Raw genomic sequence first — 27,658 nt, 5'->3', positions numbered from 1 at the left:
CTAGACCAAAACCACCGTGGTCGCGAGAGTCTCACCTTTCCATAGAGGGATCAAATTAGTGTGTAGCCCAAACTGTTTGGACGCTACAGACAGAAGTTGGCAGATCGGAGGTACTGAGCAAAACGGAGAACACCATTGTGTTTGTGAGAGTCTTATCTTTCCATAGTGATCATTAGTTTGTAGGCCAAACTGTTCAGACGCTACAGACGTTTTTGTGAGAAGACCGATCTTCGGGATGTCTCATCGTCTGACAAACACTGCTGTAGCTCGGCCACCTTCCACAGCAGATCCGGAAGGCCACCATTGGCGGATGCGGTGGATTGAGACGCAGCCCATGCAAATAAAATGATATCTTTAGCTTAAACAGACAGATATTGATGGGTTTTTTATTATGCTAATTAGATTTTCCGCTGGGCGTGGACATCGGGTTAAGTTAGATGGGGAACGGTGGTGAACTGCAATTTTCACTGATTTTCAATGGGATTTGGCTGGGCCACTCAAGGACTTTCACATTCTTGTTCTAAAGACATTCCAGCGTTGCTTTGGCTGTATGCTTGGAGGTCATTGTCTTGCTGGAACGCAAAACTTCGCCCCAGTCTAAGTTCGTTTGCACTCTGAAGCAGGTTCTCATCGAGGATTTCCCTGTGTTTTGGTCCATTTATTGTTCCCTCTATCCTTACCAGTCTCCCAGTCCCTGCCGCTGTTAAGCATCCCCATAGCAGGATGCTGCCACCATGCTTAACGGTAGGGATGGTGTAAGACGGGTGATGAGCTCCAGACATAGTGCTTTGCATTCAGGCCAAAGAGTTACATTTTTGTCTCATCAGACCACAGAATCACTTGCCTTTTTCTTAGGAGTGGCTTCCGTCTGACCACTCTCCCATAAAGCCCAGTGCTGTAGAGACTGTTTTCCTTCTGGCAGGTTCTCCCATCTCAGCCAAAGAACTCTGTAGTTCTGGCAGCATGGTTATTTGGCTCTTGGTCACCTCCCTGACCTAGGTCCTTCTTGCCCGGTTGCTCAGTTTGCTCTGATTCGATGCAGAATCTGGGTAGTTCCATATTTTTTATATTTCCCAATGATGGAGACCACTGTGCTCTTGGAAACTTAACATTCTAGAAATTGTTTTATACCCTTCCCCAGATACAGTACCAGTCAAAAGTTTGGACACACCTACTCATTCAAGTGTTTTTCTTTATTTTTACTATTTTCTACATTGTAGAATAATAGTGAAGACCTCAAAACTATGAAATAACACATGGAATCATGTAGTAACCAAAAAAGTGTTAAACAAATATATTTTATATTTGAGATTCATCAAAGTAGCCACCCTTTGCCTTGATGACAGCTTTGCACACTCTTGGCATTCTCTCAACCAGCTTCACCTGGAATGCTGAGCACTTGTTGGCTGATTTTCCTTCACTCTGCGGTCCAAACCATCCCAAACCATCTCAATTGGGTTGAGGTCGGGTGATTGTGGATGCCAGGTCATCTGATGCAGCACTCCATCACTCTCCTTCTTGGTCAAATAGCCCTTACACAGCCTGGAGGTGTGTTGGGTCATTGTCCTGTTGAAAACAGGTAGGCCTACTTAAGAAACATGTTAATATCGGGTGCATTACCTTTTATTGGTCTTTGGCTTAACAATGCTAAAGTTAGCAGTTGGTGACCGTGGTTAGGTAAGCAAAACCAAAGCATGGATTACCGTCTCTCCTTGTCCAAACTCCTTTCAGGGTAAATTTAATAATTTGGGTGAACTGTCCCTTTTAATATATGTCCTAATTGATTAGTCGTTCAACTGGTGCCCTTATAGATCAGAGGAACTAGGCTATTCTGACACTTCTTCAATAGTGCCAAAGAAGAAAGCTGATGAAAGTCAATATCTATTTTAAGGTTCAAAGCTTGTATTGGTTTGTTATACGTTTTTCATCCAGATAGCCACATCAATGCACTTCCTCGTCTGAACACATTTTTCATGTGTCTTCATCTCTGTGATATATGCAGATCAGCATTTGATAAAGCCTATGATTGGTGCAGAATATCTCCCTGTTTTACAATTTGGTTGTTTTGTAAGGAAAACTACTGAACTTGTCTCTTAACACCACAGATTTTCTTTTTCAGTTTCAAAATGTTTTGCTACACGGTGTCCTTCTGAACATGACCCAGGTATTTAGGCCTCAGCTAAGCTATCAGTAAGAGTTGGGTAGGGGCTTCAGTGTTATAGGGCCTACAAGTTTAGTGAAACGCTACTCGTAAGGTTTTCAATTACTGACATGACGAGGAAAACTGATGATGCACCACCCAATTTAAAAATTGCACCTTGTGCATTCTACTATTACAACTTTCAAGAGTAAGTTGAAACCGGACTGAGTTCCTTAATAGGAAATATGTATTAATACCCCTCGTGCCCCCCACAGTTTGGGAACCACTGCCTTAGAGAATAAATGTCATGTTTTGGCACCCAAGAATTTGCCAGGGTTTTGTCAAGGCTTCACAACTCAATTCTTAGAAACCTGTTGGAAAAGCGAGGAATGTGTGAGAATATATGGATGTGCCTTGGTTTGTTAATTCTCATTCTTATTGTGACGTATGTGCATTCTTATTAGTGATAAACCTGCCCCAGGCATTCCTGTGGAGAGCTATGCTAGTCCCACTGTAGCTACTTTAGTTGGAATCTTATGGGCACATTCCATACTCTTCAATGCTGCTGAAATTATCTAAGCTCAATCAAGGTGCCTCATTTGTATATTTAAAGCATATTAGAGAGAGTGTAGAGGAAGCTTGTGCACTATAACATGCTGACCACACCACTCGCGTCGCGTGCGTTGCAAAATACGTTTACACATGCATGTTATTCAATCATTGCACCCACACTGCTCGCGCGCGTCAACGAGTGTCTGCGTAGCCAGGCGCTAAAATAGAACTTGGTTCTATTTGTGACGCTTGACGCGCTGCAATTCCTGCCTCTCCCATCTCCTCATTGGTTTTTAGGAGCATATACCCACGTGGGTGATTAAAAGATTAACTGAAGTCCACCCTCCAGTCCAGTTGGTAGTGGTAATGCACCTCAAAGTGGGTTGCCAACCGCCATATAAAGTCCAAAGAAGAAGAAGAAGAAGCCTGAAGGAGGAGAGATTACTAGAAACAAACTCGGTTTACCCTTTTATCTGTGGATTAATTGTTGTAGTAGAGGACCTTGTGCATTTCAGGTAAAATAACAAACCAGTCTTTATATCCCAGGACAAATTAGCTAGCAACAGCAAGCTAGCTAGCTAAATTGCAATAAATGTTTAATGCTTTTTTTTTAGTAGGTTCAGAGTTCGTTTTGATATTTCAAGCTGCGTCTCCTGATCGCGTCTGGTGTGGGTGGACAAAATCAACATGCAAGGGTATATTTGGGCATATATATTATTTATTTACACAATACCCAGGACCCTGTTCATATTCTAGCTCAGCAATATTGTGGACATTTATTATCCTTGGCTCTTGTAAAGTGTTAAGCGTATTGTAATGTTATGTCAGTGAAGCTGTGAAAAAGTTTGCGTTCTGCTGGTTAGAAAGGACAATGCTCTAGCCACATACATGGGCACAAGGCCTGGAAATGAACTCTGGCAGACAAGCGTCTCAACCATAGTGGGTGAACCACAGGCTTTTCATGTGGTCCCGCCGCCCGCCATGCCAAACCCCAAGCCAGAGAAAGAGCAGTGATGACAGATTGTGTATCCAACATAGTATTCTCGCGCTCGTTCTCTCTCTGGATCAAAAGTAAAGATTAGGCCTGCATACAACTCAACAGCAGGCAATGACCTCATCTTTGTAGGAATTGTAGATGTTTGTAAATATGACTCACATTTGCTTGATGAACAAGACTGACATTTTAAGTAAGAATGAAGTTGGTAGCAACTAGTGGTGTGTTTATGACTGTTTTGCTACAAATATTGAGACATTTCCCTGGAAGTATGCTTCAGTGTCTTCTTGTATAGGCTTTGTTGTAAGTATATTTTTCATACAGCGTGATGTATTTCTTTTTTTGTAGGCCTGTTATCCGGTTGGTAGGCCTAAGCTCCCTGTCTCACATAATAGTGTTGTGATACTCATGTAGCCTATCCTGTTAGGGTGAAAGCTTCGAGTACCCAGCCATGGTAAAGCCCCCCCAAAAAAATCCAAGTCATAGCTCATTCCGGGGCTACAGATGTCCCCAAAAAAATAAACACGCACCGTAATATAATTCCTCTGTTGTTTATACACCAAACAAGCCTCGGAGGCTAGTCGAGAAAATCTCAATATGTTTTGTGTGATAAAGTGTTTGCCGCTGTGTTCTTGCGGTTTGCCAAATTCTTCTTCTAATTACACACCGAGGTACTTGTAAGGAATGCGGGAGCACTGCTCGCAGTTGTGCCTCGTTCTGTTCCTGTGACCCTGTGTGTGTGCACAGTAGTGCAGACTGACGCCGTTTATGAGCCATATGAAATGTGTTGGACTTTCCCAATTTGTTTTCAGCACTTTTATTTCCATGACTGATCATTTTCTCATGGCTCTCTCATCCTTCTGCAGCAGACATATGGTGAGCAATATGTTTGGAACGTCGAATCGCAATTAAAATCACAGTATTGAATCGCAATACATATAGAATTGTGAGAATCACAATACATATCGTATCGGCACCTAAGTATCGTGATAATATCATGAGGTCCCTGGCTATTCCCAGCCCTACGAGAAACATCTTAGTTCGAGCTCAGTTTTTGGGATGGCCTTTTGGTTGCGATTTAACACGTTTGGTTCATTTCACGGGGTGATATCTAGACTGAGCTGTTCTCACTCTCTAACAATTCTTTGGAAGGTGAGTAAGCATGAGTGGCAAATGTTTAGGTCTAGATTGTTGTGCCTCCGACTTGAATGCAATCGTGTTACGGTAATGTTTGAATTTGGCACTATTCACTTCAGTGAATTTAAGTTGATGAAACAATTGTTTGTTGGCATGCATCATCTACCTATAAGTGAATCAACCATTTGTGTTATTGTATTTAAGTTTTAACAAGTCTTGATGATTCATAGTGTGTTATGTGGACAAGAAAATTGGAAAATAAGTTCATGTAACTGAGAAAGGACTTTGCAATTGCCCAGTGTGCTTCTGGGAAACTGGATTTAGAGTTTCTCCTTTGGCTTCATGAATGTGTGGAATTCTAAGAGAATTTGCCTCAGTTGAGTGTAAATTGGTTTCTGATTGAGTATTTGCTCTATAACCAGTGGCTATTTAGCACCAGAGCTTGCCAACTGCTGTGGATGAACAGCAGTGTTTGGTCCGGCCAGTTCAGATTGGTGCCACACCCCCTTCAAAACATCGCTGTACAGCTAAGATTGAACATTACTGACATATTGCACCGTCTTCCTGGGGAAAGGATTTTTTTTTTGCTAAGTCACTCCATTTCAGGCAGTCAGTACTGAACAAGATGTTCTGTTTTGAAGTGCCGAAGATGCGCTAGAACAGATGGTTTTGTCTTTTGTGCCTGAAGTAGAATAAAGCTGTTTGGCTGGCTGTAATGATCCACTGCTCTTTTTCTATTGACTAGGAAGCAGCAGGCCTCTCTCACTAGCATCTCTCTCTCTAGTTAGGCCTGGGCTTAGTTTACTTGGCTTTTACGGCGTCCCAATTTTACAGTGTCTTTTAAGACCACCAATGATTATCAGCACACTAAACATTTTTCTTTCTTTTTTTTATTTTGGTTATGTCATGCTGTCATGAATTAGCCTGCTCAAAGCGCTGTTGCCAGCCCCACTGTACGCGGGCCAGAAAAACTCTGGTAACAGTAAAATTATATTGCCCACATAATGTAAAGGGGGAGACCAGTGGATGTAACGTGCACCTCAAAGGCCCAGTGTCTGAAGCGGCATTTTGTGTGCATACTTCCTTTTGTTGCTCCTGACATCTGCTATCGCCATTAGCCTTAATATCCCCATGGAACCCTGTAAATTCAGCTCCTGAATGTTGATGAGGGTCCATTGCTGAGGCAGCGGGGTTTTAAGTATTCAACCCGTCGTGCAGCAACACGAACAGGACATTGGCATCGAGCTCCGTTTCCAGTCTCACACTGATCCCGGGTTGTGTGTGTGTTTCTGAGGTTAGTGTTTATGTACACCGTATGTGTGTTTCTCTCTCTGTCTGTGTGTGTGTGTGTGTAAATTAGGGGTTGAATAGGGCTTTGTCTGGGGGAGTGGGGCGACGTCGTATGCTCCCACATTTCCTGTCGCCTAGCGACAGTAATGCACAGATTGGCAAGAACATCTGCCGTGGTCGGCGCTGCCAAATTTGTGTTGTATAGTAAACTCTCTCGTTCACCCTCTCTCACTCCCTCGCTCCAGCGGGGAGGGGAAGAGGAGCTCGCCTTCCTGCTGTTCTTTTGGCCTGTTTTCTTTTGGAAGGAGCAGTGTTTTCTCTCCATTCACACACACCACCAGGGTAATCCCCCTGATGACCTTTCACTCCTCCACCAAGGGAAGGATACGCCGCCCTTGTCAAGCGGCCAATTGTAATATTTCCGGCAATGCAGAGATAAGGCCTCTATGGCTCGGGATTGTTGCCAGGGATGGGCAGTTGAAATTTGGTGACATTTTGTTTGAGTACTCGAATGAAAAAAATACATATTTTTAGAACATAAGCCCCACACTGGAAACAAATATGTGCGCATGTATCTATACTGAACAAAAATATAAACGCAACATGCAACAATTTCAAGATTTGACTGAGTTACAGTTCATATAAGGAAATCTGTCAAATTGAAATAAATACATTAGTCACTAATCTATAGATTTCACGACTGGGCAGGGGCGCAGCCATGGGTGGGCCTGGGAGGGCATAGGCCCACCTACTCGGAAGCCAGGCCTACCCACTGGGGAGCCAGGTCCAGCCAATTAGAATGAGTTTTTCCCCACTAAAGGGCTTTATTACAGACCAAAATACTCCTCAGTTTCATCAGCTGTCCGGGTGGCTGCTCTCAGACGATCCCGCAGGTGGAGAATTCGGATGGATGTGGAGGTCCTGGGCTGGCGTGGTTACATGTAGTCTGCGGTTTTTATTCCGGTTCGACGTACTGCCAAATTCTCTAAAATGAACATTTTAGAGTGGCCTTTTATTGTCCCCAGCACAAGGTGCACCTGTGTAATGATCATGCTGTTTAATCAGCTTCTTGATATGCCACACCTGTCAGATGGCAAAGGAGAAATACTCACTAACAGGGATGTAACAATTTGTGCACAAAATTTGAGATAAATTAGCTTTTTGTTCGTTTGGAAATGTTCTCGGATCTTTTATTTCAGCTCATGAAACATGGGACCAACACTTTACATGTTGCGTTTATATTTGATTCAGTATATATGCCAACAGATTGCAGTTATGCCGAATTAATCATAACCATTACAGATAACTATTCCTAATTGTTAAATTGCTCCATTTATATATTCAGTCTAAAAAAGCAAGTGCCATTTTAAGATGAATTTATTGAAACCGTAATATCAACTGGTTACATTATATAATCGTTATACAATCTTCAAAAAGGTAGCAACACAGACGGAAGCGGTAACCCAGACACGTCACACAGGCTATAAAGCTGAAGCATCCGTTTAGAATGTTTTCTCACCACAAAAGGCCAGTTGCGGGTAGTGGGAGAGGCTGGAATTACGTGACACTGCGCCAACATTCTGCTAATTTTCTCATCGATGAGATAATCTGATCTCAATAAATTTTTCTGTTCCCAAAACTGAAATCGGTTTCAAACACAGTGCAGTAAGTTTTATGGACTTGACGCTTTGCCAAAGTTTAAAACGATTCTGTTGTTTTAGATGGAGTGCAAGGTCGAAGATTTTGTTTATTCTGCCTGTTCTTTGGAATGTTCTAAATTGATGAATAATTCCACATTGAACACTGCATGGTGATGAATTACGGCCACGACATCTGTTTGGTGAGTAGGCCTAGGCTTAATGATTCTGACAAATACACTCTTTGTCTTTATCAAACTAATGTTTTTACATGTCTATGTTTAGGGAGGTTATAGCCTAGGATAACCAATTCTAAAAGACACTAGCAGTTTGCAAAGTAGTTTAAGCGGAAAATAGACGGGACGCAATTAATCCAAAACTGCAGCTCATTGTTGGAACACATTTCCCTACTTCAGTCATCCAGTCCATTTTGAATTTGTGATAAAACTGTCGTCATTTGGCAAGGAATGTAGCTTGTGTATCCCATCAGATACGTTTTTATAGGCATTTATTTCTGTAGGCCTAATGGGAGCTTGTGTGCGCAATCAGCACGCGTGTGTGGGGGAAGCGGTCCGAACACAGTTAAGTGAATGAGAGACATAGGGGAAAGGGAATTTAGGGAGAAGAACTGTGTGATGCTTGGTTTCTTTTTTGTTGTGCCCTGCAAATGCACATGTACAAATGGAATACTAGAGTCAAAGCAAATGAACGTTGTTTTCAAGACCAAATTTCACTTGCCCGTTCAGGCAGCCTCGAAGCACATTCCACCAAATAGTTTTACAGTATTTGAAAAAAATATGAGTGCTGGGTAAAGATCAAGCTTTGACGTCCGTTCGGGTACTAAATTACTCAGGCCCATCCCTAATTGTTGCTATGGACTGAATGGCTCTAGGGATCGTTGCTATGGACTGCTAATGCCACTGGCTGTTAAACATTTGAGCTGAGTGAAGATTTGTCAACAATGGTCTCAAAAGATTTGTAAAATGGTAGCTTTTACCCTTCAAGCTCATTTGGTTTGCAACAGGTTTTTAATGTATTCTTCTTCCAGCAAGTATTTCTTCTATCAATGAAAACAATATCTGGGTGTATCTTTTATTTATATTTCCGGATATCTAACATTTTATTAGATATAAGGAGTAGACATGCTCCAGATACTCATGTCCTTAATTGTATTTACGGAGCTAGGATATGCTCTATAATTGGACAGTTTCTACATGCAGGGAGATATCTGGGGTGGGATACGCACCTGATGCACATGCGTCCACTTACAGTGGGGAGAACAAGTATTTGATACACTGCCGATTTTGCAGGTTTTCTTACTTACAAAGCATGTAGAGGTCTGTAGTTTTTATCATAGGTACACTTCAACTGTGAGAGACAGAATCTAAAACAAAAATCCAGAAAATCACATTGTATGATTTTTAAGTAATTAATTTGCATTTTATTGCATGACATAAGTATTTGATACATCAGAAAAGCAGAACTTAATATTTGGTACAGAAACCTTTGTTTGCAATTACAGAGATCATACGTTTCCCGTAGGTCTTGACCAGGTTTGCACACACTGCAGCAGGGATTTTGGCCCACTCCTCCATACAGACCTTTTCCAGATCCTTCAGGTTTCGGGGCTGTCGCTGGGCAATACGGACTTTCAGCTCCCTCCAAAGATTTTCTATTGGGTTCAGGTCTGGAGACTGGCTAGGCCACTCCAGGACCTTGAGATGTTTCTTACGGAGCCACTCCTTAGTTGCCCTGGCTGTGTGTTTCGGGTCGTTGTCATGCTGGAAAACCCAGCCACGACCCATCTTCAATGCTCTTACTGAGGGAAGGAGGTTGTTGGCCAAGATCTCGCGATACATGGCCCCATCCATCCTCCCCTCAATACGGTGCAGTCGTCCTGTCCCCTTTGCAGAAAAGCATCCCCAAAGAATGATGTTTCCACCTCCATGCTTCACGGTTGGGATGGTGTTCTTGGGGTTGTACTCATCCTTCTTCTTCCATCAAACACGACGAGTGGAGTTTAGACCAAAAAGCTCTATTTTTGTCTCATCAGACCACATGACCTTCTCCCATTCCTCCTCTGGATCATCCAGATGGTCATTGGCAAACTTCAAACGGGCCTGGACATGCGCTGGCTTGAGCAGGGGGACCTTGCGTGCACTGCAGGATTTTAATCCATGACGGCGTAGTGTGCTACTAATGGTTTTCTTTGAGACTGTGGTCCCAGCTCTCTTCAGGTCATTGACCAGGTCCTGCCGTGTAGTTCTGGGCTGATCTCTCACCTTCCTCATGATCATTGATGCCCCACAAGGTGAGATCTTGCATGGAGCCCCAGACCGAGGGTGATTGACTGTCATCTTGAACTTCTTCCATTTTCTAATAATTGCGCCAACAGTTGTTGCCTTCTCACCAAGCTGCTTGCCTATTGTCCTGTAGCCCATCACAGCCTTGTGCAGGTCTACAATTTTATCCCTGATGTCCTTACACAGCTCTCTGGGCTTGGCCATTGTGGAGAGGTTGGAGTCTGTTTGAGTGTGTGGACAGGTGTCTTTTATACAGGTAACGAGTTCAAACGGGTGCAGTTAATACAGGTAATGAGTGGAGAACAGGAGGGCTTCTTAAAGAAAAACTAACAGGTCTGTGAGAGCCGGAATTCTTACTGGTTGGTAGGTGATCAAATACTTATGTCATGCAATAAAATGCAAATTAATTACTTAAAAATCATACAATGTGATTTTCTGGATTTTTGTTTTAGATTCCGCCTCTCACAGTTGAAGTGTACCTATGATAAAAATTACAGACTTCTACATGCTTTGTAAGTAGGAAAACCTGCAAAATCGGCAGTGTATCAAATACTTGTTCTCCCCACTGTACATATTTGTAGAATATTCTAACTCCGGAAAGGGTATGTGTCAACATGCTGACATACAGTATCTAAGCCTTTATACTTAGGCATGAACGAATCCACATTTTCAGAAATGTAACATATCTGTAGTCATCCGTATTTCTCAAATTCATAATTTCAATAGATATCCTTACATGATATGTAATATTCATCCTAGTATGTCTGATCGAAAATGGGCTAAATCCGACACATGATCATAGTCCAGCGGCCAAATGATTTGACCTGTTCAGGCGCTGAAAACCATTGTGCTTCTTCAAATGAAGGTGACATATCTGAGCATACATTTGCACCATATTCAGTAGTAGGCTATACAAGACACGGAAAGGCAAACATCATCCTATTTAATCCAAGTTGCTATTTCCAAAGCACATCTCTGCTATTTCTGTTTAAAAAATGCAGCATAACAAATCCAGAGCTCCGATCACAACACATGTTTTCTGTAAAGATACAAATCTAGGCCAATCTTTGCAAAAAATGTGTTTTATTTATTTAACTGTTTGTTATGGATGCGATGGGGCAGATTGGGTCGTCAGCGGTGGGCCCTCGCAGTCCAGACCCAATGTGGTGGTAGTGTTGGTCTGTGATCCACTCCAAACTCTCAATGCATAAATCATTAATCAAAATTGCAGATATTACAAGAATATATTGTCATTTCACATAATCATACCACAAGGTAGCAACACTCATGACAAGAAAACTAACTGGAACTAGCAGGCTTATATTAACCAGTAATACAAAATATGCCTAAATGTTTTAAAACGTTAGCTATCACCTTGAGGCTTGATTAAGGGGTAAAAAAAAAAGAAATCCCTGAAGGGAAGGACATTTTGTTATTTGTTAGCTAGCTAGGCTACCATTTAGATTTGACCCCCCCCCCCCCCATCAAGCCTAGCTAGCTAGCCTACTGGCTGCTGGCCAAATTAGCTAACGTTCTTGATTCTATTTACTAAGATAAATAAAACATCTCAAATTAGCTACTCACTTTAGCGTTAACTTCTTTGAGGTATTTTCTGAACAGCTTCTCAATTTGTTTCTCCAGTTGTCAGTTCGACCACACACCATTTACACACTCATTTGTGGCGCCTAAATTAAAACATGGAATGCCACAGCAGAAAATGTGATTCTTGTTGCTAGGCTACCAGTTACAGTGGTTTTAGCAATACAAAAAATTATAGCTAGTGTCTGAAAGAATGATATGGATTTAATATTTGTCAAATTCTCGAGCATATCCTCAACTCAAATAAGCATCAGAAATTGTCCTTATTTAGCATATCAAAAAGCATATCAAGATCCTGATATGGACCTCAGTCAAGAGCATATGAATTGTATGTGCTGAGAAAATATACTATGTAGGCCTACTGTCAGTATATGTCATCATATAGAGAAAATAAGATGTCCACGTAGGCCTATCTCAGGAAATCTAATGAGTCAATATATCCGGATTTCATGTGGGGAAAACTCAGAGATGCATCAGAAATCGTCCTGTACAATATCAAAAACGTGTCATGTAACGATATCCCCTGATTATGGACCCTTTTCACCCAGTGTTTCTTTGTCAAAGAAAAATGCAGCTCTTTCTGTGTGTTTCTGTACCAACGAGGTTATCTGAATGACCTCATTCTCTGCTACCCAGAAAGTGTCAGAGGTCAATGGTCTGTCCCTTCACATCCCCCGGCCATGCTCTTTGATGATCACAGCCGTGGCTTCAGATGATGATGAAACCCTACCTCTTCTCTGAGGCGTGTTGACGCTTCTTTGTGTGCTGGCAAACACTGCACTCGCCTTCAGTCTGTAGCAGCCTACTGTGTATTCTCTCACTCTCTCTCATTCCCTCTCTCCCCTAAACTACTCTACTTCTCTCGTTCCCTCTTTCGGCACATACTCCGCTTTCATGATCAGAAAATGTTATCAAAATAAGGCGTGAGTAATGTCTCGAATGCCGTTTTGACAGAAGAGGAAATTGAGAGGAGTTTCTGTGCGCCACAGGGAGGGGGTGGCTCCAGTGCTTCTATCTGTGGCGCTGTGCCGGGTGCCATGCCCTCATCAAATACGCCCACCACTGACCACCGCCACAGCAATCACTGCTACTGTACCACACTACGTGATACCGGAGAATCCCCTGCCTCAGTTGGAGTGCTTCAGTAGCAAACTTTTCTTTAACAAAAACCCGTTGACACACAGGGGTTGTGGTTTTATAGGTAATCTGTGATTCTTGATCAGTCTTGACTTGCATATTTGGTTTATTTAAAGGAAGAGCATCTTTTTGATTATGTCTAGATGTGGAACTTCTGAGAATGTTGTACCAAACACAGCTTTGGGTTTTGGTATAAAAAAAAGCACTGTAAAATCACCAGGAATTCAGCTAAAAGTGAGTTGTGTATCAATGTAATCAAGGTATGAAATGATTGTTTTCAAATTCGATCAATTTTTGTGTTTAGTTGTGGTCAATTTGTAGTATACAAATTATTATAATTAAAGTATGTTCCCGCCCCCCGACCATCCTCTCCGACAAAAATAGGCCTGCAGCTGAATCTAGTGGCCTACCCCTGTTACAGGGTGTATTTAACCATCAGTTATAGGTTACAGGGTGTATTTAACCATCAGTTATAGGTTACAGGGTGTGTTTAACCATCAGTTATAGGTTACATGGTGAATTTAACCATCAGTTATAGGTTACATGGTGTATTTAACCATCAGTTATAGGTTACATGGTGAATTTAACCATCAGTTATAGGTTACAGGGTGTATTTAACCATCAGTTATAGGTTACAGGGGGTATTTAACCATCAGTTATAGGTTACAGGGGGTATTTAACCATCAGTTATAGGTTACAGGGGGTATTTAACCATCAGTTATAGGTTACAGGGGGTATTTAACCATCAGTTATAGGTTACAGGGGGTATTTAACCATCAGTTATAGGTTACAGGGGGTATTTAACCATCAGTTATAGGTTACAGGGTGTATTTAACCATCAGTTATAGGTTACAGGGGGTATTTAACCATCAGTTATAGGTTACAGGGGGTATTTAACCATCAGTTATAGGTTACAGGGGGTATTTAACCATCAGTTATAGGTTACAGGGGGTATTTAACCATCAGTTATAGGTTACAGGGGGTATTTAACCATCAGTTATAGGTTACAGGGGGTATTTAACCATCAGTTATAGGTTACAGGGGGTATTTAACCATCAGTTATAGGTTACAGGGTGTATTTAACCATCAGTTATAGGTTACAGGGTGTATTTAACCATCAGTTATAGGTTACAGGGGTATTTAACCATCAGTTATAGGTTACAGGGTGTATTTAACCATCAGTTATAGGTTACAGGGGGTATTTAACCATCAGTTATAGGTTACAGGGTGTATTTAACCATCAGTTATAGGTTACAGGGGGTATTTAACCATCAGTTATAGGTTACAGGGGGTATTTAACCATCAGTTATAGGTTACAGGGGGTATTTAACCATCAGTTATAGGTTACAGGGGGTATTTAACCATCAGTTATAGGTTACAGGGGGTATTTAACCATCAGTTATAGGTTACAGGGGGTATTTAACCATCAGTTATAGGTTACAGGGTGTATTTAACCATCAGTTATAGGTTACATGGTGTATTTAACCATCAGTTATAGGTTACAGGGGGTATTTAACCATCAGTTATAAGTTACAGGGGGTATTTAACCATCAGTTATAGGTTACAGGGGGTATTTAACCATCAGTTATAGGTTACAGGGGGTATTTAACCATCAGTTATAGGTTACAGGGGGTATTTAACCATCAGTTATAGGTTACAGGGGGTATTTAACCATCAGTTATAGGTTACAGGGGGTATTTAACCATCAGTTATAGGTTACAGGGGGTATTTAACCATCAGTTATAGGTTACAGGGTGTATTTAACCATCAGTTATAGGTTACAGGGTGTATTTAACCATCAGTTATAGGTTACAGGGGTATTTAACCATCAGTTATAGGTTACATGGGGTATTTAACCATCAGTTATAGGTTACAGGGGGTATTTAACCATCAGTTATAGGTTACATGGTGTATTTAACCATCAGTTATAGGTTACATGGTGTATTTAACCATCAGTTATAGGTTACAGGGGGTATTTAACCATCAGTTATAGGTTACAGGGGGTATTTAACCATCAGTTATAGGTTACAGGGGGTATTTAACCATCAGTTATAGGTTACAGGGGGTATTTAACCATCAGTTATAGGTTACAGGGGGTATTTAACCATCAGTTATAGGTTACAGGGGGTATTTAACCATCAGTTATAGGTTACAGGGTGTATTTAACCATCAGTTATAGGTTACAGGGTGTATTTAACCATCAGTTATAGGTTACATGGTGTATTTAACCATCAGTTATAGGTTACAGGGGGTATTTAACCATCAGTTATAGGTTACAGGGGGTATTTAACCATCAGTTATAGGTTACAGGGTGTATTTAACCATCAGTTATAGGTTACAGGGGGTATTTAACCATCAGTTATAGGTTACAGGGGGTATTTAACCATTAGTTATAGGTTACAGGGGGTATTTAACCATCAGTTATAGGTTACAGGGGGTATTTAACCATCAGTTATAGGTTACAGGGGGTATTTAACCATCAGTTATAGGTTACAGGGTGTATTTAACCATCAGTTATAGGTTACAGGGTGTATTTAACCATCAGTTATAGGTTACAGGGTGTATTTAACCATCAGTTATAGGTTACAGGGGTATTTAACCATCAGTTATAGGTTACAGGGGGTATTTAACCATCAGTTATAGGTTACATGGTGTATTTAACCATCAGTTATAGGTTACAGGGGTATTTAACCATCAGTTATAGGTTACAGGGGGTATTTAACCATCAGTTATAGGTTACATGGGGTATTTAACCATCAGTTATAGGTTACAGGGGGTATTTAACCATCAGTTATAGGTTACAGGGGGTATTTAACCATCAGTTATAGGTTACAGGGGGTATTTAACCTGGGCTAACAGTGCCCCTATGATGCTTGACTAAACTAACGCTCCTCTTCTTTCTCTTTCTGTGCCAGGACCAAGCCATGGAGAGGTGGACACACAGGAGTGCTTGTTCTATAATGTCAACTATGAGATCGAGAAGACTAACCAGAGTGGGGTAGAGCGCTGCGAGGGTGAGAAGGACAAGCGGTCACACTGCTACGCCTCATGGCGCAACAACTCTGGCACCATAGAGCTGGTGAAGAAGGGCTGCTGGCTGGATGACTTCAACTGCTATGACAGGTAGAATCTCCTACCATTGTGCCTCTCCTTTATTGTACATTCATTAAACTCTGTCTTCCTCCGCCTAAAAGATTAGAGTCCTTGTATTCTTGAATAGTCTCTCAGGATGGGAGTGCTGATCTAGCATCAGGTCCCCCCTGCCCATATAACAGTATTCATTAAGGTCTAAAGGCAAAAATGGATCCTATATCAGCAGTCCTACTCTGAGACGCTTTATCAAAACAGACCCTGGTGGGGAGCTGAGGTAGAATCTGTGTGTCCCCTATGGTTGTATAGGCGAGTTTAAATATCGACTCAATGGCATCAAATGTTTTCATTTCCCCAGTGTGATCAAAGTCTCAACAAATGTTAGTGAAGCACAATCATACGTCACTGTATGATAATGACTGTTACTCTAACCATCAGATATCACCGTATATAAAACATTAACATTACTGCATTGACTTCACCGCTGGCATGTGTGTGCAAACTCACACAAGATTGTCTCAGACGTTTGCTTGCATTACCGAACATTTTTGTTTTCATTTCATTTATTGGAAGCTTTATTGGATTCTATATTAAATGTCTCTCCGTCAAACTGGAATATTCAATTATCCCGCGCCTGGCGGGTCTCGTAGGTGCTCGATAACTTCTCGGGAGAAGTCAGGTGGAGTGGTGCGGTAGATTTTTCAACCAGTTGCCTGCTGCCATTGCAATCTATTTCCGGCCTTGCTCCCGAGACCAAGATAAATCATTAAATAAATGGATCCGGATAAGAAACTTGAATACAGTCACTTCTCCACAGATACACATTAGAGAGGAGCAAAGTGCCTTAGGTTTTGACTAGGACCAATCCACCGCATTGTTTACAGAGAGAGACAAATGTTGTATGGATGTGTACATGGTTTGAATGATCAACTCGAAAATAATGTATCTGCAGGATATTTGTAGAATAGCTGAAAAACATTGTTTTGTAGTGTTGAATGAGAAAAGCCAAGGTACCAATGCATTAAGGGCTTTTGTTTTGGGATATTTAACCAGACGTTTCCTAAAAGCTCAATTCTAAAGCTGCGTTAGCATCCCACTATAAAAAAGGCTATCTATGAAACGATTCTCCGATCCCTCATCAGTGCGAAAGTGGCCCAGCAACAATGACTGATCTTGAAACGCAACGGCAGCAATCCGAGTTTGTTTAAAACTAGAGGTCACCACTTCTTAAAATAGCAGACGAGCAGTCTCCGGTGCATGTTTGAAAGACCAAACATTGAAGTGTGTTGAGTGACGGGCTTAAGTCTGAAAGCTTTTTTTTAAATGCTCAGGACTGTTGTAGATTAGACTTCGGTAAAGATATGTTATTTTGCCGGCATGGGTGAGGTGGTCCGACTTGCTCTGAATTAATTGTGCAACATAATACCCTGTGGGATCAAAGATCCAGGTACCTCGAATGCATTGATATATATGCATTGAAATAGTGAAGCATTTAAGTTGATCCTGGAGGCCACAGTTAACTCAGTGTGATCCCTCTAATCTAGACATACAATGGATGTCTTCAAATGTCAATCTTCAAATTCGCATCATGATTACAAGCATGTTTCTGGTTGGAGTTCATATTGGGACAGCTTGAGGAGACTCTCACAAGGCTAAGCAGCCCTTAATCCCGGCCTCCTTCCAGTGTTGTCAGGGGCGACTGGCTGGCCTCGCCATTGGCTCTGGCTCTCTGAGGAGAGAGGACACTGCCCAATGACCCGACACATTGCTGACATGGCCCGACACTGCCGATGTGCCTGGCGCCAGCAGAATCATGGCGACACCGCCACTCCTCCCACTCCTGTCCTCCACAGAGGTCAATAAGTCGTTTCGCAGAGGGCCAACAGTGTGAGCGTTGCAAGGCGAGGGAAGGGAATGGAGGGAGGTGGTTAGCTAAGGGTTAGTTAGGTGTCTGAGCAGGTCATAGGCTCTAGTTCGGTCTCCGGAGTCTTGTTCAGTAGGGCACGCTGTAGCAAAGCTTTTTAAAACATCTGACAACAGAAATTTAAAAACAGTTTCTTATTGGACAGTTTCAGATAGAACCTTCATGTTTCACTGCTTTTCATAGTGTTCTGAACATGACATGCCATAGGGTATAACCACATTCTCTCTGAAGTACTGAAGTAAATGGAAAGCTGAGGCGCTCCCTTCGCTACCCTAGACTAAAGCATTTCCCTTTGACGGTCACTTAAATGTTGTCTCTCATTCTTTTGTTCTTTCTCTCAGGCAAGAGTGTGTGGCGACAGAGGAGAATCCTCAGGTGTTCTTCTGCTGCTGCGAGGGGAACTTCTGCAACGAGAGGTTCACCCACCTGCCTGACGTCAACGGACCAAGTTAGTAAACCTGTAGGACTCGGATCTCTTTCCTCTGTGTTACATCCATATAAATAGAAAGTAGATATGACCACAGTCCACCCGTCACAGAACATGAAAGGAAAGGTCCGTGCTACTAATTACATTTATATGGTTAGGCTACACCTTGGTTAAAATGTTCTACACATTCTGCTCTGGCCTGTGCAGATCAGAAGATCCATATATGATGGGGTTCCTGATATGTTAAAACACCTCAAGGCATTGTTAAGATCTGATATACCTTGCAGACCTGTGTAGAATTTTGTGTTCCTGGAATGCACCCCTGATCACTCCCGTACTCCTCTTTCTGGCGTCAGATGTCAACGGCTAGTCAAATGTAGACATTATATTGACCTATATCTGAATTAGCTTATGTCGTCATTTTGGAATATTTGATTTTCCCATTTACTGCTCGCTCCATTTGTTTCAGAACCAATATCACCCGCTTTGCTGTGGTATCCTACTATTATGATATCTTGGTATGTTATCGTGGTATTCTAACCCTGCCTGGTGTGAAGCCCAGTAGGTTATTATATTTGACATCCATGTAAGACCTATACCAGCTTTAAACCCTCACCCAGGGTTAAGTATTGACTTTGTTCCACAAACAGTCCTCACAGTGGGGTATTGTAAGATCTTAAACACAATGGACAGAAATGTGCAAGAGGCCACACGAGTATTGAATTACACCCCGTTTGCAGACTGACGCTCGGAAAGTTAGGGGCAATTCTGCGCAGGAGAATAGCACCTCTAACATTTTACAGCTCCCTTTCCTCTCCAGATATTCTTGAGCACACAGATATCCAGACAGGCAGCAAACCTATTTGTGTGTTAAAGCCAAAGCTTGGCTTAGAAGGGTGAAATAAACCTATAGTGTGTGCCTAATCAATACCTCTGCCAGTTGCCCCTCTCCTCTTTCTCCCCTCCCTCACTCTACCTCTCTCTCTCTCCCTATCCTTCCCTCCTTTACACTACTCTCTCCCTCTTCTCTCCCCTTCTTCCTCCCTCTACCTATCCTCCTTTAATTTTCCCTTCCTTCCTCCCTCCATCTTTCCTCTCTCGCTCTCTCCCCCCTTGCTCCTCTCCATGGCTGCTTGGTAACACTGTGTTCTGTCCCTCTCTCTCTCTCTCCTTCCAGTGATCAAGCCGCCTCCCCCCACGCCCACCCTAGTCAATGTGCTGGTCTACTCACTGCTGCCTATCACCATGCTCTCCATGGCCCTGCTGCTGGCCTTCTGGATGTACCGCCACCGTAAGCCGCCCTATGGCCACGTGGACATCAACGAGGTCGGCCTATTCCCCTCCCTAGCTACGTATCTTTCACTTTTGCTTCCAGTCCCTCTTCTGTTCTCATCTTCGAATGACTGAATTTATTTGACATGTTTAAAATGGATGTAGACTTGCCTCAGCCGATTTGGAACAATACACACACACACAAAAAAAAACAATTGAGGATTAAAATCAAAATAAAGTTACTACTTATTGTGGTCCTCCTGTCTGTCGGTATTGTTGGCTCTCTTTGTCTGTAGATATAGCTGTTTACTTATCTTCTGTGGTGCTACTTCTTTCCAGTTTGTGGTTTCTCACTCCTGTATTCTCTTGCCCTTTCCCTTTTCATCCCTTGTTTTTGGGAGGCCATCTTGTTAGCAGCTCCTAAGCTGCCAAGTAGGCCACACAGGACCTCTGTTAACGACTAGCTCCATCTAGAGGTAGTCGGGTGCCACTGGGGTGGGATATAGGTCCCTCCTATATGACCGTTGTTAGTTTACTACTGTCAGTTGTCAGTATGTGTACATCTACTTTACATTAGCCGTTGTGCATAAGGGCTCATCTGTTTTTCTTCTTAACTGTTTTGCAACAGAATATTAGAATTCATATTTTACATTGATATAAAAGCTCCAGGTATTATAAGTTGTGAGTGGCAATCAATCCTCATAACCGTGTTGAATATAATGACCCAGTCTTTCCCTGTACTGACCTCTGACCTCTTTATCTACCAGGATCCTGGCCTAGTTACCCCTCCCTCTCCCCTGGTAGGGCTCAAACCCCTGCAGTTGCTGGAGATTAAGGCCAGGGGGCGCTTCGGCTGCGTATGGAAGGCCCAGATGATGAATGAATATGTGGCTGTCAAGGTCTTCCCCATTCAGGTAAGTGGCCAAAAGGTGGATTCAACTGTCTGTCTGTCTGTCTGTCCTCTGAAGCCTTGGTGTAACATTCCTGCTTTATTTGTGTGTCCTCCCACAGGATAAACAGTCATGGACGAACGAGCGGGACGTGTTCCTCACGCCGGGGATGAAGCACGAGAACCTGCTGCGCTACATCGCTGCAGAGAAGCGCGGAACCAACCTGGAGATGGAGCTGTGGCTCATCTCTGAGTTCCACGAGAGGGTGAGGAGGGAGACGGGGGTGGAGGCAGAGGTGTTAAGGTGTGGGGAGGTTAGGTTTGGGGGAGGAAGTATAAAACTAGCTCTAAGTCTGGGTCATTAGTTTACATCAGTTAGCCATCACAAGGTCCCGCCACTGAGCTTTAGCAATGTTCTCTAGGCGTTCATATCAGGTTTGCTACAGAGACCCACCATTTTATTTATTTATTGGCACTGAGGAAGCTGTGTTTTGTTGCTCTGAGAGGTATTGCCTTTTAATTTTCCTCGCTGTTTAATTTTCAATAGCGTGAAAGTTGTTTGCTACAATTTAATAACACTCAATTTGACAGACCACAGTGGGTTGGCTGGCATTTCATTGATCTCAGACATTAAACGATGTGAATATGAATGATGTCAACCCTGTCTCTGCAGTTGAATACACTTCTATTTTTCCCAGTTCAATCATTGACAAGCTATTTAGTGTGCTCTGGGGATGTCTTAATGTAGCTAGTTGTTAACAGCTCCACTTCTCTCTCTGTCGCTCTCTCATTCTTTTTCTCTTGTTCTGTGTATGTGCGTGTGTCTGTGTATGTGTGTGTGTGTGTGTCTGTCTATGCTCCAGGGCTCCCTGACGGACTATCTGAAAGGGAATGCAATCAGCTGGACTGAGCTGTGTCACATCGCTGAGACCATGGCCTGCGGGCTGGCCTACCTGCACGAGGACGTGCCCCGCTACAAAGGAGAGGGACCCAAACCGGCCATCGCTCACAGGTAAGGCACACGAGGACAGCACTTAGGTGTGTGTTAGTGCTGAGCGAATTTTAAACAACTAATTGACCGACGTCGGTTCAATAATTAGAATTCCATTTCGTTTCGTGAGATAAATCAGATCCAGCCTGAACTGTGCGATGTTGTAGTTTCCAACTGGCCAATATTCTACATAGTTTAGCGCATTAAATGTGGTCATTAACTACAATGACCACAATCCATTGCGCATCTACTTGTCCGGTCTGAGTTTCTTTTATGCCTGCTACGGAAGAGACAAGAATGCGAGATTGTGAGGTGATATAGAGAGCAGCTGTTGCTTCGCGAGGTATCTCTATATGAAAATACATGATCTAAGTGATTGATAGTTGGTATTCAGCAGTCATAAAAAAAGTATGCCTTATTTATTTTGAAGAACTACAAAATGGGGATTTTGTCAGACAGCATAGGCAGCAGCTCTATATAGATGAGATGATGACTTGGAATTAAATAATAGTCATCAAGTAAAACAAATGTAATATACATAACTGAAATATTTTATTAAAGTAATGTGAATAAATGATAGTTAATAAGTGATAAGCAGTAATGAGCAGTCACTACCATCATGGGACTTTTATTAATTGTTTTATTCTGCGTTGTTACAGCATTCAACCCGCATTATGCATAGTGCATTTAATGTAAAATAAATAAATATCGAAATTGAAAACGTGATTATTTAAGAATCGAACCGAAACAGAACCGACCTGAAAAAGCCATAATTGCTCAGCACTAGTGTGTGTTTGCAAAAAAAAAGAGAAAGAGAGGAACATTCGACTTGGGTTTCGAGCAGCTTTTTGTTTTCTCAATGACCTATCTGGCTAAGTAAAGATGAGGTTAATCCTATAGCGTATTGATGTTTATGCTGAATCTTTGTTCTGTCTGCGGTCCCCTGTGTCTTCATTCTGCAATCAGGAGGCATCTACCCCTGAGGGAGTCTGTTATTTTAACAGCACTCAAACCTCTGGACTGCAATATTTTTCTGCAGGATATCAAAATTGTTTACAGTTTATTCCATTGGGAAAACACTTCAATTCGGTTATAATCAAACCGAGCCATAAGTCTAGACATGACTGTTCTCTGTGGGAAGTGAGTCTGTCTTCTTTATTTGTGTGTAGTTCAGGATAAGGTCAGGCTTTCAAAAGAGGGGGGGGGGGGGGAGAGAGACTCTCAGGCCAATCATTGATGTTAATTGATTGGCTAAAAAAGAAAACTATGTTAGAGTTGAGTAGGGAGAAAAAGTTTCAAAATGGGGAGGTTCTACCTGACCATGTCCAGTAACAACACACCTTTTCGTTTTCCGCCGCAAAACATTTTGCTACATTGTGCCCTACTGAACATGACCCAGCTCGGCCCTCGAGCCATGTGGTTAAATAGCACTGCTCTAAACCATCACTGATCCCCCTTCCTAACTGCCTTCTCCCCTCCAGGGACTTCAAGAGTAAGAACGTGATGCTGCGGACGGACCTGACGGCCATCATCGGGGACTTTGGGCTGGCGGTGCGGTTCGAACCGGGCAAGCCCCCAGGGGACACTCACGGCCAGGTGAGTGGGCCACCATCAGTCTGGTTGCGTCCCAAATGGCATAGAGTTAACTACTTTTGACCAGTGTACAGAAATTAGAAAGCCATTTTCAGCCACGAAAATGTATCATACAAACTATGAACAAGGAACATCATGAAGACACTGTTTTAAAGCTAGCTCCACGTACTCACACGACAAGGAAGTGTGTGTGTGTGCGTCCGCTTGTTTGTGTGTGTAGTGGACCTTGTCTGACGGTGTCTTGTCCGTCCAGGTGGGTACCAGGCGCTACATGGCGCCGGAGGTCCTGGAAGGGGCCATAAACTTCCAGCGGGATGCCTTCCTCAGGATAGACATGTACGCCATGGGCCTGGTGCTGTGGGAGCTGGTGTCGCGCTGCAAGGCGGCCGACGGTGAGTAATACACACATGCAAACAGGCACACAGGATCCTACTCTGCGATTTATCAGCAACCATACCACATTGGAATCAGGATAAGAACTTTTAATGCTTTGTAATCGACAAATGAGAAAACATGACTGTTGATAGCTTATGGGTAACGACGTAGCATGTCCTATAAGGCGTTCCATGCTAAGACACGTTGCTGTTGTGTTGTATGGTCAGGCCCGGTGGATGAATACATGCTGCCGTTTGAGGAGGAGATCGGCCAGCACCCGTCCCTGGAGGACTTACAGGAGGTGGTGGTCCACAAAAAGATGAGGCCGGTCTTCAAGGACTGCTGGCTCAAACACGCTGTGAGTATGCAAGCTCTTTCGCCAACGCAGAGAGCAGTGGGTCAATACTGTGATGTACTTACAGCAGTACAGTTTGATTCACATTTCCCACAATATGTCACCCAGGTGTAACTTAAGCGCATAAACATGATGTTGCCTCTGTCATATTAACTGAACCATATGAACAGTCAACAGTTAATACACATTTAATACATGTAATAAACACTGAATAAGCAGTTAATACATGTAATAAACACTGAATAAGCAGATTGGTTTAGCTAAGTGCTGAGATGTTCCTGTCTCCCAGGGCCTGGAGTCGATGTGTGAGACTATAGAGGAGTGCTGGGACCATGACGCCGAGGCGCGCCTCTCTGCTGGCTGCGTGGAGGAGCGCATCTCACAGATCCGCCGGCTGACCAGCCCCCCTACCTCGGACTGCCTGGTCTCCATGGTGACCTCTGTCACCAACGTGGACTTGCCACCCAAAGAGTCCAGTATCTGAGTCTCAACCGTACCACCACCAACCCACCCAACGCAGAGCGACAACAAGCAAGCAAGCATACAAAACAACCACCCTCGTCTTCTTCTTAAGCCTCAGCGGATCTCAGAAAAAAAACATGAATGCAGCTGCTATTTTATCCTGACATTTTTTTTCTATTAATTATAATTATTTGTATTTTATTTCCGATCGGATCACTATTACCAGCACACTTCTTCTCTACTGTTGTTTTTTTATCAAGAAAGGACAAGAAAAAAATACTTTTAAAAAAGCTACATGGACATCTCAAAAGCGCATTCAGGTGCCGACTTATGAATGCTGGTGCAGGTACCTCAGATGTTTTCAGCTCTCAGTAGTTTATTTTGGTTTAGTTTATTCCTCTTTTTCTGTCTTCTGGACAGGATTGCCTGTGACAAAACCAACCAACTCACTCACCCACCAACCAAGCAACCATCTACCACTTTGGACAATACAACGATGCTGCAAAAACCTTGTAGGAACATTAAGACTGTTACACACAACTAACCTTCCTCAAGGGATTTTAGTTTTCAGAAAACTTTTCCTTTCCGACAGCGTGTCCCATACGAACCTTCGGAACTAACGGGTGTCTCTAGAACACAGGGAAAAGTGGAAGACAACTGGACTAATTTATTTTTGTTTTTTTCTATGTTCAGACTGGTGACTATGGATAGGGTTGGCTAAAGCATTCTTATGAGTGCATGTTGAAAAGTTCAAAAGGAAATGGCTTACATTCAGAGATTGGACATCACAGCATCTGAATAGTGCATTTGGTTTGGTATGGAACTACTTCTCAGGTATCCAGTCTCAAGGGGTCAGGAGATGTTGATTTGAGGTGATATCGCAACGCGTCCTGTAAAGTAGGGCGAGAGCCACAACTGCCGCCCTTGATGGGTCGGTGGGGGCAAACTTTAGTGGGAGGGGCTTTTCTGACTTGGTTCAGAGCCTTTTTATCTGAGATCAAAATGGAGTCTAAACACGGAACGTGCCCAAACAACTACAAAACCCACAATAGGTGCAAGACCCTGGTGAAGATATGTATACATTTTAGGTGTGAGAATGAGTGTGTGTATGTGTTTGCGTGTGACTATTTGTGCAGTTATCGTGAGAGTGTGTGTGTGTGTGGCGGAGAGAGATGAAGATTAAGACCGTGAAAACAGCTGAAGATAAGTTAAATGTCTTTCTTTTCTTTTTTGATGTCTTTTCTTTTTTTATTTCTCCTTCAGTCAGTATATTGGACATTGGGAGCTAAGGACCTAGACTCTTATCCACAGAGACCCATCTTAGGCCTCAACAAAAGCCTATATCCTTCACTGGTGTCGAGCGGGAGGGAGTAAAGTTCAATCATCACTGCCTGGTCCATTTGTGATTTACCTCTTTCGCACAGGGACCAAACTTCGAGTTTGGACCGGGTAGGTCCTGCATTGTAGAACTGTTTTCGACAGGGCACCGAGCGTAACAAGCGGTTTAAACTTAACTTCATTACGATTAGTTACACGTTCTCATTCATTAGAAGGAAAAAAAGAAACTGAAAACGAACATGGAACTTTTTTTGTCTTAAAAGTGGCACGCAAGAAACCACATTTCTGTATGCCATAATGTAACAGTGAATGTCCACAATGCTGCTGTTTCAACTCAAAGATGAATATATTTCTGTGTATTCCTTTTTTTCTGTGGGTTACATGTGCAACTCTCAGTAGTAAAGGAAACATGCATACAATAGCAAAAGTACGTTGGTAGACATGACAAGGCTTCCGAGGTGAACAATAAAATCTAGTAGAGATAAAATATAAAACGAAAACGCAAAAAAATTAAAATAAATCATGAACCACAGACCACCTCAAACCAGAAATACCTCAGATTTTTCTACGTGTACGAGTTCTGTTATATATTTTGTTAGTTGTGTTGACTTATAGTAAGTATATTTTAATGTGAGTTTTTTGGCTTTTATGATTAGGGAGTTTTGGAAAAATAAAATAGTGCTACCGCGTCATGTTGTATAAATGAAAGAAAATTGTGTAAATAGATGTATACAGTTGTAGAATTCTACCTATATATGACATCTAGGCATTATTCATGATTTGTGCTGGCTTTTTCCCCCCCAAGTCTTTTTTTCCTCTCCGTTACCTAAAGGGACATTGAACCTTGTATTTGGTTTTCCTCCCAAAAAAACAAATATCCACCCACCACCACCGTGTCTCACCTGTAATATTTTTGCATACCCCATGATATACCTTTGGTTTGTCATTGCTTTTAAAATGTATTTTAATGACTTATCCCATTCCTTGATTAAAATATAAAGCATTTATATGGAAAATACTAATTGAGTACCAAGAGATACCATTGAATTTCCTTATACAAAGCAACGCGTCTCCAAATTAGTTTCTCTCTCGATTTATAGCGTTCTAACTTTTTAAAGCATAGTCATATTTTTGTGAAATTGTTCTCAATTGATGATTGATTTGATAGCGCCTTCAAAGGGGGAGGGGAAAGGTTTAGTGTCCCTGGATTCTCATCCCCTTCGTCTCCTTTCACACATTGACTGACGAGGCACCGTGGCGGGGCTTCAGCACCTTAAAAACACTACATCCTACAGACCAGAGCTTGTAAGTTATTATTGAAGATGTCATACGTTCTTTTAAGGTTCTACATAGTTTAGCAGCGTTCCACGTGTGTGTAAGTGGAACCATGTGCGCAGTGTCTTTCAGGGTGTTTTAGTGATACCCATGGAGAAGCGAGAGCTTCGAGACACTCATGACTTCAATCTCTTGTCATCATGAACCCCAGTGTTTGATGTGGGCCCGCATATCGCTGCGATCTGGCTGCTTTGAGTAGTAAAACCACAGCTAGCTTTATTTGAGCTTTTGGGGTTAGGAAACTTGAACATATATTTAGGTCTGTAAAGAGACTACTTTTCAAGGAGCCCCTCTTTCTCTGTGTGATATTTGCAGAGAGGGCAAGAAAATAATAAGAACTTATTTTGCCAAGGTAGCACGCTCATTTAACACTTTTTTGTTTCTCTGGATTGACTCCCCACTATTTTATCATTAACCAGGATGGAGGTATTCTTGGTTTGATTTCAATGCCTTGTTAGCAAATCAGGGTTATTTTTGTGTCAAATGATCAGGTTAGTGTTTGATGTCTATCTTTTCAGGAAGCTTATTGTAACACGATATGGTTTACTGTATTTCTGCTATAAATGTGATGGGATCAAGAAATTGCAAGTTTGGATATAAAATGTAGCAAGCAATATCTACAGCAATAGTTCTACATATTTCTGATATGACAGAATAACCTCATAGGTACTGCAATAGGCCCTTGAGCTAGTGACCAACCAAAACATCTTGTTCAAGATGCGCTTTGTTGTGAAGAGGAAGGCTGGTGGGTTTGCAGATCCCAAGTCATTGTCATAATGCTCGTTGAGTTATGATAGGTTGACCTTTTCTTCTGTTAT

General features: G+C 42.3%; 1 protein-coding gene across 1 annotated transcript in view; it reads left to right on the top strand.

The window, feature by feature from the left end:
- The window catches only part of acvr2ba (activin A receptor type 2Ba), a 53,690-nt gene extending 29,266 nt beyond the window's left edge, over positions 1-24,424 (top strand). The window contains exons 2-11 of the mRNA XM_084144153.1: positions 15,705-15,912; positions 18,145-18,251; positions 19,408-19,556; positions 20,270-20,416; positions 20,514-20,657; positions 21,255-21,403; positions 22,864-22,978; positions 23,229-23,367; positions 23,578-23,708; positions 23,995-24,424. Coding sequence (XP_084000279.1) covers positions 15,705-15,912; positions 18,145-18,251; positions 19,408-19,556; positions 20,270-20,416; positions 20,514-20,657; positions 21,255-21,403; positions 22,864-22,978; positions 23,229-23,367; positions 23,578-23,708; positions 23,995-24,189 — 1,484 coding nt within the window. The 3' untranslated portion in view covers positions 24,190-24,424. The remainder of the gene's footprint in view (positions 1-15,704; positions 15,913-18,144; positions 18,252-19,407; positions 19,557-20,269; positions 20,417-20,513; positions 20,658-21,254; positions 21,404-22,863; positions 22,979-23,228; positions 23,368-23,577; positions 23,709-23,994) is intronic.
- The last annotated feature ends 3,234 nt before the right edge of the window (positions 24,425-27,658 follow it).

Source organism: Coregonus lavaretus (assembly GCF_964263955.1).
Source record: "Coregonus lavaretus genome assembly, chromosome: 2".
NCBI classification, from domain to species: Eukaryota; Metazoa; Chordata; class Actinopteri; order Salmoniformes; family Salmonidae; genus Coregonus; species Coregonus lavaretus.
This window is presented reverse-complemented; position numbering and strand designations above follow the sequence as displayed.